Genomic DNA, 19,202 nt, shown 5'->3' with positions numbered 1-19,202 from the left:
GATGCTGTCTTACCCTCTGTTTCTGTGGTGACCCTCTGTTTCTGTGGTAGATGCTTTCCTACTCTCTGTTTCTGTGGTGGATGCTGTCTTACCCTCTGTTTCTGTGGTGACCCTCTGTTTCTGTGGTAGATGCTTTCCTACTCTCTGTTTCTGTGGTGGATGCTGTCTTACCCTCTGTTTCTGTGGTGACCCTCTGTTTCTGTGGTAGATGCTTTCCTACTCTCTGTTTCTGTGGTGGATGCTGTCTTACCCTCTGTTTCTGTGGTGACCCTCTGTTTCTGTGGTACATTGCTGTCTTACCCTCTGTTTCTGTCGTGACCCTCTGTTTCTGTGGTGGATGCTGTCTTACTCTCTGTTTCTGTGGTGGATGCTGTCTTACCCTCTGTTTCTGTGGTGACCCTCTGTTTCTGTCGTAGATGCTGTCTTGCCCTCTGTTTCTGTGGTGGATGCTGTCTTACCCTCTGTTTCTGTTGTAGATGCTGTCTCACCCTCTGTTTCTGTGGTGGATGCTGTCTTGCCGTCTGTTTCTGTGGTAGATGCTGTCTTACCCTCTGTTTCTGTGGTAGATGAGTCCTCGCCCTCTGTTTCTGTGGTGGGGGCTGTCTTACCCTCTGTTTCTGTGGTGACCCTCTGTTTCTGTGGTAGATGAGTCCTCGCCCTCTGTTTCTGTGGTGGGGGCTGTCTTACCCTCTGTTTCTGTGGTGACCCTCTGTTTCTGTGGTAGATGAGTCCTCGCCCTCTGTTTCTGTGGTGGGGGCTGTCTTACCCTCTGTTTCTGTGGTGACCCTCTGTTTCTGTGGTAGATGAGTCCTCGCCCTCTGTTTCTGTGGTGGGGGCTGTCTTACCCTCTGTTTCTGTGGTGACCCTCTGTTTCTGTGGTAGATGAGTCCTCGCCCTCTGTTTCTGTGGTGGGGGCTGTCTTACCCTCTGTTTCTGTGGTGACCCTCTGTTTCTGTGGTAGATGAGTCCTCGCCCTCTGTTTCTGTGGTGGGGGCTGTCTTACCCTCTGTTTCTGTGGTGACCCTCTGTTTCTGTGGTAGATGAGTCCTCGCCCTCTGTTTCTGTGGTGGGGGCTGTCTTACCCTCTGTTTCTGTGGTGACCCTCTGTTTCTGTGGTAGATGAGTCCTCGCCCTCTGTTTCTGTGGTGGGGGCTGTCTTACCCTCTGTTTCTGTGGTGACCCTCTGTTTCTGTGGTAGATGAGTCCTCGCCCTCTGTTTCTGTGGTGGGGGCTGTCTTACCCTCTGTTTCTGTGGTGACCCTCTGTTTCTGTGGTAGATGAGTCCTCGCCCTCTGTTTCTGTGGTGGGGGCTGTCTTACCCTCTGTTTCTGTGGTGACCCTCTGTTTCTGTGGTAGATGAGTCCTCGCCCTCTGTTTCTGTGGTGGGGGCTGTCTTACCCTCTGTTTCTGTGGTGACCCTCTGTTTCTGTGGTAGATGAGTCCTCGCCCTCTGTTTCTGTGGTGGGGGCTGTCTTACCCTCTGTTTCTGTGGTGACCCTCTGTTTCTGTGGTAGATGAGTCCTCGCCCTCTGTTTCTGTGGTGGGGGCTGTCTTACCCTCTGTTTCTGTGGTGACCCTCTGTTTCTGTGGTAGATGAGTCCTCGCCCTCTGTTTCTGTGGTGGGGGCTGTCTTACCCTCTGTTTCTGTGGTGACCCTCTGTTTCTGTGGTAGATGAGTCCTCGCCCTCTGTTTCTGTGGTGGGGGCTGTCTTACCCTCTGTTTCTGTGGTGACCCTCTGTTTCTGTGGTAGATGAGTCCTCGCCCTCTGTTTCTGTGGTGGGGGCTGTCTTACCCTCTGTTTCTGTGGTGACCCTCTGTTTCTGTGGTAGATGAGTCCTCGCCCTCTGTTTCTGTGGTGGGGGCTGTCTTACCCTCTGTTTCTGTGGTGACCCTCTGTTTCTGTGGTAGATGAGTCCTCGCCCTCTGTTTCTGTGGTGGGGGCTGTCTTACCCTCTGTTTCTGTGGTGACCCTCTGTTTCTGTGGTAGATGAGTCCTCGCCCTCTGTTTCTGTGGTGGGGGCTGTCTTACCCTCTGTTTCTGTGGTGACCCTCTGTTTCTGTGGTAGATGAGTCCTCGCCCTCTGTTTCTGTGGTGGGGGCTGTCTTACCCTCTGTTTCTGTGGTGACCCTCTGTTTCTGTGGTAGATGAGTCCTCGCCCTCTGTTTCTGTGGTGGGGGCTGTCTTACCCTCTGTTTCTGTGGTGACCCTCTGTTTCTGTGGTAGATGAGTCCTCGCCCTCTGTTTCTGTGGTGGGGGCTGTCTTACCCTCTGTTTCTGTGGTGACCCTCTGTTTCTGTGGTAGATGAGTCCTCGCCCTCTGTTTCTGTGGTGGGGGCTGTCTTACCCTCTGTTTCTGTGGTGACCCTCTGTTTCTGTGGTAGATGAGTCCTCGCCCTCTGTTTCTGTGGTGGGGGCTGTCTTACCCTCTGTTTCTGTGGTGACCCTCTGTTTCTGTGGTAGATGAGTCCTCGCCCTCTGTTTCTGTGGTGGGGGCTGTCTTACCCTCTGTTTCTGTGGTGACCCTCTGTTTCTGTGGTAGATGAGTCCTCGCCCTCTGTTTCTGTGGTGGGGGCTGTCTTACCCTCTGTTTCTGTGGTGACCCTCTGTTTCTGTGGTAGATGAGTCCTCGCCCTCTGTTTCTGTGGTGGATGCGGTCTTGCCCTCTGTTTCTGTGGTAGATGCTGTCTTACCCTCTGTTTCTGTGGTGGATGTATAAATTAATTTTTTTTTCTGGTTTAATGTATTTAATATTTACACTAATTTCTTGTCTATCATAAGTCATTTTAAGAATCATTCACTCATTCACATGTATAGTTCTTGAAAGATTGAATAATCAGATTTTTGATTTTGACATTTTAGTGTTCACTCAAAATTTAAAACCAATCAGCGGGTTTCACTGGTGTTCAGTAACTGGAAATGAAAATGTCATGTATCACTCTCATGTATCACTGCTTTGGAATATTAACCCTCTACAGCATAGTGTTGCCCTTATGTTGCAAGTTTTTCTTATGCCCCATGTTCAGTACATGTTTTTTAAAATGATTGCAACCAATTAAAATTAAAAGTATTAAAAAGAAAAGTATCAAAGAACAGTCCAATAAGGTGTGGGAGTCACTATTAAGCACCATTTGAAAACAGGACTTCCTTTCTGACACATGGTCACAGGAGCACACGGTGTGAGAAGAAGGCAAGTTGATATGCTTTAGTAATCTTATTTAAAATGACATTAACTGTACATAAAAAAAATATGTGTGTGTGTATGAATGTGTGGAGAAGACTTTTGTCAGGTTTTATGATTTTTTTTATTTTGCATGTTCAGAAATTCAGTTTTTCTTTCTGTTGCCTCAGGGCAATGTTGTGCAATAAGGGGTAAGGAAGCAGGGGCCCACGACTCCCATCCCTAACCAGGATTTCCCATTGACAATACATACAGGGTAAATAATGTGTGACAAAAAGGGAAGATGCAGGGTTCCTGGGTGCGCAGGAACACCCAGAGTGATGTGCAAAAAGTGCAACGTGCACCTCTGTTTCACAGCAGAGAAGAAGTTCTTTTTGAAGTTTCACACGGAGTAAAATCTCATTATATGCTGTACATGATATGACACAACACACTACATTAGGTTTGGGAAACTTCGGTCCTGGAGGGCCACTGTCCTGCAGAGTTAGCTCCAACCCTAATCAAACACATCAGAACCATCTAATGAATGTATTTTAAGATTTAATTAGGGTTGGAGCTAAACTCTGAAGGACAGTGGCCCTCCAGGACCGAAGTTTCCCAGCCCTGCACTACGACATAAACCTACATCTGTATCAAATGCAATATATTAATGTTTTTCAAGTGTTTTTCCCTTTTTACTTAATGATTTCTTGACAGATTTGTGATTTTGTATTGCTCTCTGAACATTGTCTTATGATATGTGAATGTAGAATTTTCTCTGTGATTCTGCACGTTACCCTGAGGCAACGAAAAAATATTTTGGGATGGGGGGTGAGGGGTGGTCAAAAAATAGTTTTATCAATAAAATGTTCCCAAATAAACCAAAAAATGATGTGGAATAATTTTTTATCATGTACCATCAAAATGTATGCAATAGAGGGTTAATAAAAATAATTTTCTTTGGCTCAAAGAACAAATGAATTCAGTGTGACAGATGAAGCAGGACTGTAACGGCCATAAACATTGCGAGTAAATATGTGTTTGCTTAGCTTGGCAAAGTAGTTATCATTACTAACCATAACTTATAAATGCTGCATATAAATATCCTAGAAATTAAAAAAAAAAAAAACTTGACCCATGACATTTATCTAGCAAATATTGGTTAGTTTGGTAGAAAGAAAGAAAGAAAGAAAGAAAGAAAGAAAGAAAGAAAAAAGGCTTAGCCAATACTGTTGACAAGATGTCAAGAACAAGAACAGCCAGAAATGTCTCTGAACAAGCAGCTGATTATTTATTTATACACAGAAAATACAATATACAACACATATGATTTACAGTGGATGAATAATCACAACATGCCCTCACATGACTATTTCCTCCCACTCATTCAAAACTTATGAAATAATTACTACATTTAAATATTATTGTTTTGGTGTGTTATAATTACTATTACAGGGTTTGTTGAAATGCACAGAAGAGCGACCGATTGTCTTGTACTGGTTTTGTAGGTGAGACAAGAATGGGAGAATGAGATGCTTATAGATGATTCAGATCTAATAATTACAAGACTCTAAAGACCTCACTCAGTTTTTATGATGATGGTAGTGTTATTTTTTGCCAAATCTTTGTGGCACAGCCATGCTCCAGATCTGTCCGGGAACCGACTCCCAGTCCCGAGACTGTATCCTTTCCTCTGTGGACAAGCCACTCCGAGTCCCCCGACCAAACCTGGAGAGCAGAAGAATCATGCCAAAGTGAATCCTGGGGATATTTTTGTCATCTTTATGGCAGATAATATCTTACAGACCACCCCCAATCTTCCACCCTCATTGAAATGTTAAAACTGGTGTAAATATTAGAGTACAGCTGAATAGGGGATCCACTTGCACTGTCTTTGACACAGTAAACCACCAGATCTTCTTTTCTACTAAACATGACACTGGGCATTATGGCGGCTGGACTCTGCCACCCCGCCGGCAGGTCTTTCAGGGTAGTGTGTTGGAGGTGAGCAGTGTCTATGCCACATCAACTAACCACTGGTGTACCTCAGGGTTCAGTCTTGGGTCCCTTCCTCTTCTAACATTACTAAGACCGTTCCTGCATGTTTCCCACCACTGCTACATCAATGACGTGCAGCTCTACCTGTCATGATCCCTACATGAATCTCAGCTGGACTATAGCAATGCTCTGCTTGTGATCCTTCCTCTGTGTGCATTCAAAACTCACACTCACTCACTTGTGCTTGCAAGCAGAACAGCAGCCGGATCTACACTCACTTTTACAAGTGTATGTTCCTGCAGATGGTGAGTGAACAGCAGCAATGCTGCATTGATGCATTTCTCATGTTATTACCTCCTTATCACTAATGTTTTAGCATTTGTAAGTTGCTTTGGACAAAATAATCTACAAAATGAATAAATAGAAGTATTGTAGTAAGAATACATATATTACAACTATTTCTGTAAAAACACCAATTTTGACCTTGTTGACATTATTGTTTAAGATGGTTACTTTAAATATGTGGTTATAATGTCATACTAATGATGCCCTTGTGAAAAAAAAGTGTGCGTAATTGTATTAAATGTGCACTAGTTGCATACTTCAAATCTTAGAAATAAAAAAAAAGACAGTACTTGCAGATAATATAAAATGAATGAAATGAAATGACACTTAAGTGACTTAAAGAGAGGCAGTTTCATGATGTTTCTTAAAACATTTGGGTACACTTTTAAAAAGTGTGCTTTGTAATAATGTCAAGAATTAAAAGTTTTAAAGTACATTTTAAATAAACGATCTGATAATTTTCTGTCATGCTTTAAAGAAGTACACTTACTTTGATTAACATTAGGGTTGCAAAAAGGTGGAAAATTTCCGACACTTTCCAGAAATTTGGGAAACTTTCCGGGATTTTTTGGAAACTTTTGGAAATTGTTGGGAATTTTCAGAAACTTTTGGCAATTTTCAAATGTGTAATTACAAATATATTTAAATACATGACATACAAGCCTCAATAGAAATTACATTAAAGTATAAGCATGATGCATAAATGCTTGTCAGTATATTCAACATTACACTTTTACCATATTTCAAAGACAATAAAATTATGAAATTACATATAAAGATGTACTGAAGTCCTATTGAAGTAAAAAAAAAGAAAAAAAAAGAGCATTCTTATTTTCAAATAATTGCATTTGATATAAACTCATTTAATTGTAAAAAAAATAATATAGGTAAGTGTTTGGAAACATTACATTTAATTCATTGTATATTAGTAAATTGTTTTAACACATTATGCCTGTAAAAAGTACTTTTTTAATAAGTACAGTGTGCATCTTTTTCATAAGGGCGATGCAGCAAATGGTTGAACTTTACGCACCGCTGCGGCTGGTGCAGCACTGAAGGGTTGCGTTCGTATCTCTGAGAACCGTGAAGTAAAGAGCGCAACATTTCCACCAGAAGACGATCCTCCAGCAGATGATCCATCTGCTCCTCAGTGGCCTGTTACACATCAGTGACAGTCATCATCACAAACACTCAAGCTGCTCTTTTACTTGAATGTCTCCAGTCAGATATGCTACAGCTGAGTAAGGAAGCTGTGGTGAACTTTCATTAAATGTATGAGACATTTCCAAACCCCATTTACATAGCCATAGGCATCTACCTGCTGCTTTGCACTTCTGAACTTTTACCATCAAACACAGAAATGTGCGCATCTCACCCCTCGACTCTCCAGCATGTTGTCGCTGTCTGCGTCCTCGCGGGACTCTAGGAGGAGTTTGCTCTGCTCCAGCACGTCATCTTTGGGGATGGACTGGCCCATATCGGTCATGACCAGCAGCACACCCAGCAGCATGAACCACATCACTACAGTACTACTACAGCCGCTGGACCAGCTCAGTCTCTGCTCATGAGTACCTGTACTGGGTTTATGGTGTGTGAAGCAGATCTGGAGACTGTCCTTATATAGAGAGAGTGTTTGACCCCAGAGACAGATGAGATGCTGGGATTGGTGATGGTCTGTACGATGGATCCCACAGGAGATCAACACGCTCATTAAATCTCATTACCAGATCAGCAAATACACTCTCAACTAGGGTTGCCAACTTCAGAAAAGGAAAATAAGTGACAGAATAAGGGATGCTCAAAATAGTTGTACTGTACCACATAGTTTATGGCATGCCCATATCTGTAGTTAAGTATGTGTAGAGGTTCTCAGAAAAATCACATTAGTTCTGCTTAACCTATTTATGTACAAAAATTCTAAAAATAATGTTAATGTCATACAAAAAACACATTACACACATCCGTCTGAGTAAATTGTACCACTACAGAATTGTGACTGCACAAGGGGTGTAGTAATTTAGGCGGATATACTGTGAAAATACATTCATACATATGGCATACAATTTGAAAGCATAACAGCTGAACGTCTATGAAATGTCAGTCAATAAAGCATTTTTTTTTTTAAATAAGGGCTTTAAAAATTGTGAACTAAAATGTTATTGCAACCATGTAGCCAATGAATGAATGAAAACGGAGTTATTGTGGGCTGCTTTTGGTGCTTGAATTTGTGCTTCAATAATGAGGTCCAAGTTTAAGAATACACTATAAGTTAAAATGTAAAAAATTAGTAATTTTTTCTCTATTTAACAATATTAGCTTACAATATTGAAAGAGGTAGGGAGGGATTGCCATTAGTGCGCGTGAAAGCGGGAGTGACCAGGCGGCAGAGGATTCTGCAAGGTCTTAAAGCCTTCCTCGAAGCAAATAAAACAATGATTTATCCAAAAAGAATGTGTAATTATTAATTTAGAGATTGTTATTCGTATGGTCTATGTGGTCATATGTCTATGAATACGGGACAAACTGCGTTCTGTATGGCCTTCATACGGAACACTTCTTTGATGCCTTAAATACGGGACGATTTCGTATTATACAGAACAGTTGGCAATGCTCCCAACACACTGGCCAGCTCCTTCTTTCCTCATATCAATCAGGAAACTTGACAGCCTGATGACAAAATCGCTTCATTAAAGCGAACATAACATACACTTTCTGCTAAAATGTAAGTAAGTGTATGTAAGTGCCCATACAAGGAATTCTGCCCTTTATGACGTCACACAGGGCCATACCCGGGGGGGTATACGAATCCTGAACGAGTGTCTTTGGCACGGAAATACTCTTTGGCCATGCTTAGCATGAGAATCCAACTCTTTAGCAGTGTAAATAAATCAGAATGCATAAAAGAGGATTAGACCTTTAAAGTAATCTGAAGAAATGTGATGTGACTGAAGTTCTGGAATCTTTATCCGTTATCATTCCCATTCATCTCAGTGACTGATGCTGGACCCCCAGGAGTAGCCTGTGTGACTGTAATATATTGTATTGTATTTTTGTATTCATTTATTTATAGAGCACTTTTCAGGCTACACAGTAACTCCAAAGTGCTGTACATCACAAATAATTAAGGTAGCAATAAACAAGATAATTCAAACAAAATTACAACAACATCAATGATAAATAATCCAACAAAAGGTTAAAATGCCAGAGAGAACAGATATGACTTTAAGCGGGACTTGAAGGTACTTAGCGTAAGGGATGATCTAACTTCGAAAGGTAGGTTGTTCCATAATCTTGGGCCAGCGACAGCAAAAGCACGGTCACTCTTAGATGTAAGACGCACTCTTGGGATTGTTGATAATAATTTGTTTGAGGATCTCAGCTTTATATTTATATTATATGGTTTAATAAGCTCCACCAAGTTTTTCTGGCGCTTTTCCATGCAATGCCTTAACAACATATGTCAAGACCTTTTATTGGATCCTGTAATGCACTGGTAACCAGCCTAATGAGGATAACAGTGGGGTAACATGATCAGTTTTCTTAGCTTACAACAGTATTCTAACAGCTGCATTTTGTACTAGCTGGAGACGTGCAACGTGACAATGACAATGACAATAAATAACATTACAATAATCTAAACGGGAAAAGATGAAAGCATGGATAACTTTTTCTAAGTCACTAGTTGAAAGAAATTATTTTAATTTAGCTATTGCCCTCAGATTAAAAAACAAAAAACAAAAACTAAACTACAGATTTTATTTGATTATCAAATTTTACCAAGGAATCGAAAATGACTCCCAAGTTCTTTACTCTGTCCTGCAGGTAGCAAGCCCAAGGGCCTAATATGTCACTTTCAGCCTTATTAAAAACTGAATGACCAAAAATCATAATTTCTGTTTTGCATTCATTCAACTGAACCAGATTGTCAGCCAACCAATCTTTCACTTCATCCAGACATCCACGGAGTGTTGCACAGGAAACATTACAATTAGGTCTTAGAGGCAAATAGGTCTGCGTTTCATCCGTGTATAGATGGTAAGAAATGCCATATTTTAAAAAAATCATTCCCAATGGGAGCATATATAGTGAAAACAAAACAGGGCCCAGAATGGACCCTTGAGGGACCCCACTGGAAAGATGTGCAGAATGTGAATAACAATTACCAACCTTCACTGCAAAAGAGCTTTGCTCTAAATAGAATGCAAGCCATGTATGAACTGTTCCTTGGATTTTGACAAACCAATAGAATTAATAGATCCAATAGAATTAGGGCAGCATGATTCCCTGCATCGCTTATGAGCAAAAGATCATTCACTACCCGTAAGAGTGCTGACTTAGTACTATGTCTGCACCTAAAGCCTGACTGAAATTTATCTAAGATATTATTATTGGTTAAAAAAGTAGTAAGTTGTCTCAAGACAACTTTTTTAAATATCTTATATCTTATCGATAAAATACTCTGACTGACAATATCAATGCCATCCTTAAGAATGCGCAATAAGACTGCGTCACCGGGGCAAAATGAACGCTTTAAATGAAAAATAATATCATGAACTTCAGAGAGTGGCACGGTTTCAAACGGACTGAAACAGAGTCCTATTGCATCTGAGTTAATCATGAGTTAATGGCAGAAGCAAGAACACTAGTTCTGATCCCATTAATTTTCTTGACAAAAATTCTGCAAATAAATTGCGTTGTTTTATAATGTAATGTTATATAATGTTTTAAATGCTTACAGCAATCTTACTATGGTAGAATACACAGCAACCTTTGAATAGCCATCAATGGAAAAATATTATTTTGCCCTCATAATGAGGTTGTTACAGTGTTTTCTAACTCAGGCTGAAGCCTGACACACACACACACACACGGATCTGCCATTAAAGTGCTGCTCATGTCATCGGGGACGAACCTATGCAACACATCCATTAACCACAATGACTACTAATCGGATTACAGACTGAAGAGCTGATGTGTGTTTGAGGTGTATCAGATCATGTTTCTGTCTTAGTAAGGCTTCATTTACATGATGAATTCATGCATCACACCAAAACTACTAAAACCATGTAAATAAAACAGATTTTTTTTCTAGATATCTTTAGGACATCATGAATGAAGCTGATGTTATTTACTGCAGCTCAACAAGTTTTGAATAAAACTTGTTGAAGTGTTTTACAAGAAAACACTATTTCAGTTGTTCTACTTCACATTTCTAAGATTGTTTCTACACCAAATGCTTTGGATGAAAGCATCTTCCAGACGTGTCTGAATGAACAAACGTGAGACGGAGCATGGTGTAAGTCTCTGAAGCATCACGCTGAAGTCCTGTCTCCCGGGGAGAGCGCTTGTGTTTTACAGGAGATTTAGTGCTGCTTGATGAAGCTTTACTCTAACAGCTCACCAAAAGTGATCACTTAGCTACTGATCTTTTAATCTCTACAGCTGATCTCAAAGAGACAAAGGAGGCTCACAGGTTTTCCCATCATTGATGTGTACGCTTGTGAAGTGTGCTTAATGTGCACTTCTTAGTGTACTTCAGATCTTAAAAGTGTCTCTACTTGCAGACAACATAATATTAATGAAATAAAACTTTACGAGAGTACACTTTCATGACTGTTTCCTAACACCTTTAAACAATGTCTAATTAAAAGTTTTACAGTAAAGTTAAAGCATTGACTTTAAAGGTAAATGAAATCATGCATTAAAGAACCCTCTGTTTGTGACTCTGGAGCCCTGTACAGAATCAGCTGTCGTATATAACAGTGTCGTCATTACAGAGATACAGTAGCTGTACATGTGCATTTGTTTCTGCTGTAAAACAATCCGGACTTTTCCTGGGATTTCTCCCAGAACAGACGTTTTTTGGAGAAAAAACACATGCCATTCGCCTTATTAGAAATTAGTGTACCAGCAGAATTATCTAGAAATAATACAGCTGCGTTAAATACATTCTCCTAAAGTATATTCTTTCCGTGACAAGTACTCTTTTTAAAAGTATGCTGAAGTTCTTTTTCACAAGGGCTGTTTCGAATACTGAATTATTAACCAGAAGATGCAGAAAACAGAATGAATAAAACTGAGAATATCTCTGCAAAACAACCAATAGTTTATGATATCAAGATCATGAACCACAACAAAAACGTGACGTGAGCATGACTGGCAGGACATTACATTATGGAGCTAATCTGAGACTGTTTCATGAGGCCTGTTTAACTCAAACTGATGTGTCCATACTATTAGAAACAGACTGGAGTTTCATCACATATACACATCAGTGTATAAAGTCTGCATACTCACCTGCTTATGAAGGCAGATCTGACCTGAAATTCAACGGACAGCCAGAGACAACTAGGATAACTTGAGAAAAGGAAACAAAATAAGTATGTATTTTACAGTTGACAGTGGACTTACTTACTTTATATTTCAGGTGAGTGTATGCATAGAGACTCAATTAATTAGTTTTAATCAGGGCTGGACTGGGGTTAAAATCCAGCCCTCGAGCTCCCCTGTGAATGTTTTGCTGGGTTTCAGGGCCTTAAATTGCAGTAAATAAATGAATAAATAAAACAGGACAGAAATCAATAATGAGAGATGTTACTGAATTCATGGCAAATGCAACACACTTAATAATGCATTTCTGTCACATAGAAATGCACTCGACAGTAAAGCATTGCTTTAGAGCTAGAATGCAGAAAATGCACTGCTGTTTAGTTGTCATAATTTCCTCGCTCTCATGTTATTCCCGATTTAAGGCTTGTCACAAACCATTTTTTTGTCCAGAAAGTCCTCTATTGTGTGGCTTTCAGAGTAATGTATCAAAATTGAGCGAAATTAATGCTTTAATGAAGCAAGAACATCAATGGGTTATGAAAATTAAAATAGAGAATAATAATAAAAATTATATTATTATGTTCAATAGTAATAGAGAATTATCTCTTTTCTGGGCTGGCTTGTTTTAGACCAATGCAAAAATGTATAAGTGTAAACAAATGTTTGAATATTTTGTGTTGTTTGATAAACACCAAAGCGAATTCTATTTTATATTTATGCTTTGTGCACAGGGGTAACCACGGTAACGGCTGTATTTCTGTTCTTCCTAAAGCACCACCTCCTGTCAGAGAGTGAACTTGCATTTTTATTCAGCACGCCTGCTGATTTTGTTCAGATCTGTGTGAAAGCCAGACCGAACATTTACACAGCAAACATGCAGTGTTTTAACTTAACTGGTCGATGGAAAATAAGGTAATGTGTGTTTTAAAACTCTACACAATTCTGGTAATAAGGTATCTAGAATTATCACAGCGTTCATGTTCATTACTGTACTATAGATGACACTGTTGTTACACTGGCACAAAATGCCGAATTAAACAGATAAGACACGATCCAGCAACTGGCATCTCAACAATATATTTTCAAAATATCATCACTTACCTTTATCATGCTCGTTTTCTTTCCTCTTTTTCCACCTCTTCATTTTCAACACGTGACTAACTCGAGCAAACTTTATCAAAGGTTTTAATCAGATGAAACTGTCTTCATGTCTGTGGTCTCCCAGGGTTTTAAGATCGGTTGAGAGCTGAAAATCGTCTAGTGTGTCCCAGGCCTAAATCGGGCTCAAAATCAGGCACAGACAGCTCACTCGCTTATTTGCACTCAGTCCACAAATGCTGCAATAGTGTAGCACTAGAACATTTCACATCACTTGGGCTTTTATTAAGTTGTCAGCTATCCATGTACAGTGTGCACAGACCCGTCAGGTTCTTCAGCTACAAACACATAAAACATAAATATATCTCAGCCGTTCTTTTGCCCAGTTGAATTATTCCTTGTGTTTGACAGCATGGAATGTGTTTAAAACATACAGAAACACAAGTATCTGCCTCATACACCAAAATAACTTACATCTGTCATTACCAGACAAATGCAGAAACAGTAAATCAAAGTCATCTCAAAACCTGAATGAAATGATTGGACATCGAGGGCAACTTTTAACCATCAATGACAGTCACATCTAATGAAGACACATCAGAATTTAGAATATGACAAATGAAAAATTAAAGGCACTTTTGTTGCTTCTTTTTTTTTTTTAGAACTGTATTGCTTTTTATTTTGTTCATAAACTCTTGCTAGTACAGTCAAATGAAGGAAGCAAATCTGTTGACCAAACAGAAGTTTAAAGTAGTGATGCACCTAAATGAAGCGAACAGCCGATAATAACAGAATCTTTGAAATGGGGAGAAAAAACTAAAAATGGTTTAAAGGAATAGTTCAGCCGAAGAAAACATTTATCACCCAAGTTGTTCCAAACCTTTCTTTCTTTGGTTGAACACAAAAGAAAAGATTTCAAAGAATTCATTTACATAGTCCCCATTGACTTCCACTGTACTTTCTTCCACACTATGGAAGTCAATGGCTACCGTCAACCATTTGGTTATCCATGTTCTTCAAAAATATTCACCTTAGTGTTCAACAGAAGAAACTCGTACAGGTGTGTAAACGACACCATTTTCATTTTTGGGTGAACTATCCCTTAAATGTCAACGGTGGATGGGTGATTTATTGACAGAAATGTAGGATTACTTTATTTTCAGTTTTTGGCGTGTCAGTTGTATGAGGTATGATAACCTTTTCAGACCAGCTGATGAGCGTCTCATGTGCTTCTTCATTTCAATGCTGGTTGTACAGTTCCTTCAAGAATATGAACACTCATTTCTCTTTCATTCAGGTATTAAAACACGTGTTTTAGGGTGCAGAACGTAGGCTAATATTCCTACGGGTCATAAAACACTTCATCGGTTTATTCGTGGTAACAAAAACAAACCTTTAAATAACTTCAAATCATCTTGTGTGCTCTTTACCAGCAAATGCGTTATTATTATAGTCATTAGTAAGTTAGAGAGTCTAATTTGAACTGTTAAACTGATTGTACACAGACCGTTCTGTGCACTTTCTGCAAGGAATGATTTCATCCCATATTTGTGCAGCTGTTGGTAGTAAACAGGTTTTTCGAGGAGCACAGTAGATCTACACTTACATGAACTCAACTCAGTTCGGCCAGACGTACAATAGTAGATCTATAAAACATGGCAAAGCAAGGAGCCATGGAGCAGGAACTGATGCAAGGAAACAAAGAAAAAGTCAAATATTTGGATTGTGCTGTTTGTTACAGTAAGGACGTTCCTCACATAGGAAGAACAAATGAGCGTAGTTCATTCTTTGGACGTGATCGGATGTTTGGCTCAGGAATCAAACTCTGGCTGTTCATCCACAAGAACGGAGGGGGGATACTGAACCGAACCTCTGCAATCCAGACAAGAGACGCCCAGAGCGATCAGACAGTGCCACACCTGAGGAGACACACACACACACACACACACACACACACAGATCAGCCCTGAGAAACACACCCATGACCAGTGAAGGGGTTTTTGTTCTTCCTCTGGACATTCGGCAGCATTTCTCATTCATACAGGTTTAAGGAGCACATTAAGACAGAGCTTGAACATGAAACGGAGAGATGGCTCACCAGGTAGATGATGAAGCTGAGATAGGCGATGGAGAGGAGGGCAGAGAAGACGTAGAGGATGGTGCTGTTGAGGGCCGTCACATCCACCACCACAAAGTACATGTTGATGGCGCACACCACCAGGATGAGCAGACCCCCGCTGATCTTCCACACACTGCAAACACAACACCGTCATCCACCGCTGATCAGACTCCGTAAATCCATCACAGACTGACCAGATCTACACGCCAGCACCCCCTACTGGACACATCACTCAAACCAGTGTTGTCATCGTGTGTGAGATTCATTCTGTTTAACACACGGACCTAATCAAGCAGAGCGCTGTGATTTGTGAAGATCGCTCACAGTCAGCCGTGCTGAGTAATACCACCAAGATTTCTGAGAAAATTATGATGAAGTCCATAAAGTGCTGAGGTTCACTGTTTTATGCACATTCATAGTTTTCATCTCCTGCACTGTCTGATGCATTATGATGCAAACAGAATATGGCACTTTCATTGGGCATTCATTTGGGTTATTTTAACGTTGTTAATTTAGATTTTACCTAAAGTAACCTACCCTGTACAGACTGTGACACGTAAAACATTTCAGCCTTTTTTGATGCAAAATGCAACAGAAATATCATCCATCGATATATTTCAAGTTAGATATATACATCCTACTTTATCCGCATGCATACAGTACACTCACGTAAAGCTAATATCTAATCTCGCTAGCTAATCTCAACTGCTTGATTGTTTATATTGTTGAAAAATGTAAACTACTGTATATTATCGTCCATCCCTAATCTGTTAAATACGACTATAACGCATGAAGATATTGAAGGGGAACTTCACCGCTGCAGAAATGAGCTTTTAATAAAGCTTGGCTGCCTATGCAGTAGAAAGGCAAAAACATTGTTGAGATCAGTGCTACCTGACAAGAGAAAAACTTCAACACCCATAATGCACTGGGCATGCTGCCATCCAAGGCCACTCCCAGTCTGCTCCCACTGGATAGGAATGTACAGTCAAATCAGTTTAGCGGGAGTTTATTTTGATGAGTTGCTGTGAAGACCTTTGAGTTTCTGTGTGTATATGATGATAGTTTCGTCTGATTTATTCATTCAAAATGTTGTACAGTAAATTCCACTTCCATAACTGGATTCTGCAATTCCGTCCACATGATCCACATCACAGAAATCATATGGTCTTAAGTAAAGCATCCAGAGAGTTGCAGGCAGTGGCTACAGGCTGCAAAGAATCATAAATATGGTGAGAACAACGTAACGGTGAATGAAGTCTCCATTTCAAACTGGATGACTATGAACTATGAACACAGTGTTGATCCGTAAAACCTGCAGTTTGCACAAAACGCCAGGAACGCATCATCCAGCGGACCTTTGCTTTGAAATAATGTGTATTGTACAAAGCGTCAATACAAATACACTTGACTTGGCTTTACTTGGACTTGGATTTAGTTTACAAACAACCTAAATATGATTTTCATTTATAATAAATGCTAAAATTCAGCATTAGTAACTTCATGCTGTCAGTAACGTACAAAACTCAAGCTCTGAGGATCTCGCAGTTGTTGGCTCTTTTTGAGTCACACATTACCAATTCAGTGAGACCCGCTCGGATCAGTGAGTTATCGACTTGAGAACATACATTTTTCAGTGCATTTTGCAAACTAATTCAACATGGTTGATGGACAAGAATCAAGCTTGTTCAAGAAAGGGACACTGCTGTTGCACCTCAGTTGAAGAGGGAGTCGATTTCTTCAATTCGAAATAATGAGAAACATTTTTATGAAATGTACTAGAGTACTATACAGTGGGGACCAGCAGCTGTTTGGTTCACACATTCTTCAAAATATCTTTTATGTTCAACAGAAGAAAGAAACTCATTCAGGTTTAAAACAACTTGAGAATGAGTAAAAGATGACAGAATTTTCAGCAGTTTGGACTTGAATGAAGAGAGAGAATCTGCGCTCAACTTTTTCAGAGGCATTTTGTTTTCAGTTAGACAGATATCGTGATGTATCATTATAGGATTGTCTAGCAATATATCGATTATCGCAGAATTGCTGTATCGTGATATTATCAGTATCGTGAGCCATGTATCGTATCATATCGCAAGGTACTCTTTGATTCCCACCCCTACCGGACAGCAACCAGTCCGGCTTTAGAAGTGGACATTCAATCAACCCTCATGAAGATGCCAGGCTGGACTATTGCAATGCTCTCTTGGCAGGTCTTCCAGCCACTTCTATCAAACCTCTACAATTAATCCAGAACGTGGCAGCAAAATTAGTCTTTAACGAGCCGAAAAGAACGCACGTCACACCATTGCACTGGCTACCAGTAGCTGCTCACATTAAATTCAAGGCATAATGTTTGCCTACAAAACCACCACTGGGCGTATTATTGTTCATCTCAAAGAGGCACAAAATCCTTAGCCATCATCAAGAATCGGCTAAAAACATATCTCTTCCATCTTTATTTGACCCTCTAACTATAGCACTTTCTATTCTATTTCTATTCTAACTACTTGTTTTCTTTTTATTAAAAAAAATGACATTTTATAGCATTCTCTATTATTTTTCTATTCTTGTGACTTATTTGCTTTTTATTTATTTCTACAAAATTGATCCTCTAACACTAGCGTTCTCTGTTCTTTTTTTATTCTATCCACTTGTTTTCTTTTTTTATTACAAAAAAAAACCCCTTGCTACGTGTACTGTGTTAGACTGACCGAGACTTGTCACATTACTTAAATAGCATTGCTCTTTTGTTAGTTTTGACTGCTTTTATTGTCCTCATTTGTAAGTCGCTTTGGATAAAAGTGTCTCCTAAATGACTAAATGTAAAATGAAGACACGAATGAGAACTCAATTTGGTACTCGCGCACTGTTTTCTGTGTGCCATTACAGAGCGGTGTTCACTTTTGCGTCTTTTCGTGCTTGAATGGACAAATACATGCTAAATTCAAAGTCAAAACGCCCGTTATGGCAAGTAACCAGGTAAGCGCAGTCTTAAATTAGTTCAAATAAAAAGTTTTAAATGAACATACACTGTTGTGAGAAAATCTGATAAGTGTCAGATCTATGCATTTGGTATGAAAGTGACCGCAGCTTTTAATATACAGGTGCATCTCAATAAATTAGAATGTCGTGGAAAGTTCATTTATTTCAGTAATTCAACTCAAATTGTGAAACTCGTGTATTAAATGAATTCAATGCACACAGACTGAAGTAGTTTAAGTCTTTGGTTCTTTTAATTGTGATGATTTTGGCTCACATTTAACAAAAACCCACCAATTCACTATCTCAACAAATTAGAATATGGTGACATGCCAATCAGCTAATCAACTCAAAACACCTGCAAAGGTTTCCTGAGCCTTCAAAATGGTCTCTCAGTTTGGTTCACTAGGCTACACAATCATGGGGTAGACTGCTGATCTGACAGTTGTCCACAAGACAATCATCGACACCCTCCACAAGCAGGGTAAGCCACAAACATTCATTGCCAAAGAAGCTGGCTGTTCACAGAGTGCTGTATCCAAGCATGTTAACAGAAAGTTGAGTGGAAGGAAAAAGTGTGAAAGAAAAAGATGCACAACCAACCGAGAGTGGCTGCAATATAACAAAGAGTGAAAAATTGAAGGGGGTCTGAATACTTTCCGTACCCACTGTACATAAAAAATCCGCGGGAATGAGTAAAAGCAATGCACAATCCCACACCGAGATTCAGGACCTGATTAAACATATATTCTATTATACAGAGATTTGTGAAATACATTTCCATGACTTTTCCAAAACTTTGTTTTTTTTTCCCCCCAAAACTTTTCCAGGCCTGGAAATTGCCATTTTAAAATGGCATGCTTTGGAATGTAGTGAAGTAAAGGTTTGCTAAAGGACAGATACCTGAAAAATGTACTTGAGTACAGTAGCAGAGTAAGAATCCTACATTAACTTCACAATACTTCCAGCACTACTAGTGCAATACTTTCTTGTGTCTTGGAGGAAGTTTTGCATTTTCATACTGCTCGACTTCAGCATCATTCTCATTGTGATAACTGCTGAGAGTTCAATAGAGTACGGACACGGATACTCACAGTCCGTTGGCGAAGTCGTTCATCAGTGAGGTCAGGCTGGTGAAGGTCAGGATGGGGATCAGAGCGAACGGCAGCTG

The 19,202-nt window shown here is 39.8% G+C and overlaps 2 protein-coding genes across 5 annotated transcripts in view; both read right to left on the bottom strand.

Annotated features, from left to right (window-relative positions):
• Positions 1-4,722: 4,722 nt before the first annotated feature.
• On the bottom strand, positions 4,723-7,036 carry LOC107677943 (pro-FMRFamide-related neuropeptide FF-like). The gene is made up of 3 exons (XM_016473018.1): positions 6,878-7,036; positions 6,536-6,657; positions 4,723-4,887 (listed from the first exon to the last, which is right to left on the bottom strand). The coding sequence occupies exons 1-3, from the start codon at positions 7,019-7,021 to the stop codon at positions 4,767-4,769; spliced, it is 387 nt and encodes a 128-aa protein (XP_016328504.1). The 5' UTR covers positions 7,022-7,036; the 3' UTR covers positions 4,723-4,766.
• A 6,297-nt stretch (positions 7,037-13,333) lies between these two features.
• LOC107677945 (natural resistance-associated macrophage protein 2-like) overlaps positions 13,334-19,202 on the bottom strand; it is a 27,857-nt gene continuing 21,988 nt past the window's right edge. For all 4 annotated transcript variants that reach the window (XM_016473021.1, XM_016473020.1, XM_016473022.1 and 1 more), the window contains exons 16-17: positions 15,029-15,182; positions 13,334-14,849 (exon numbers count right to left, since the gene is read on the bottom strand). In XM_016473021.1, the coding sequence (XP_016328507.1) occupies positions 14,742-14,849; positions 15,029-15,182 (262 nt within the window). In that variant the 3' untranslated portion in view covers positions 13,334-14,741. The remainder of the gene's footprint in view (positions 14,850-15,028; positions 15,183-19,202) is intronic.

This window comes from Sinocyclocheilus anshuiensis, unplaced genomic scaffold, assembly GCF_001515605.1.
Source record: "Sinocyclocheilus anshuiensis isolate Anshui unplaced genomic scaffold, SAMN03320099.WGS_v1.1 scaffold1254, whole genome shotgun sequence".
Classification (NCBI taxonomy): Eukaryota; Metazoa; Chordata; class Actinopteri; order Cypriniformes; family Cyprinidae; genus Sinocyclocheilus; species Sinocyclocheilus anshuiensis.
The sequence above is the reverse complement of the archived record's forward strand: the minus strand, read 5'-3'. Positions and strand labels throughout refer to the sequence as shown.

Coding starts and splice junctions, on each gene's coding strand:
- LOC107677943 (XM_016473018.1), bottom strand. CDS start 7,021: ATGTGGTTCATGCTGCTGGGTGTGCTGCTGGTCATGACCGATATGGGC. Junction 6,658..6,877: donor ACATGCTGGAGAGTCGAGGG/GTGAGATGCGCA, acceptor GATGTGTAACAG/GCCACTGAGGAGCAGATGGA. Junction 4,888..6,535: donor GTGCTGCACCAGCCGCAGCG/GTGCGTAAAGTT, acceptor TCTGCTCTCCAG/GTTTGGTCGGGGGACTCGGA.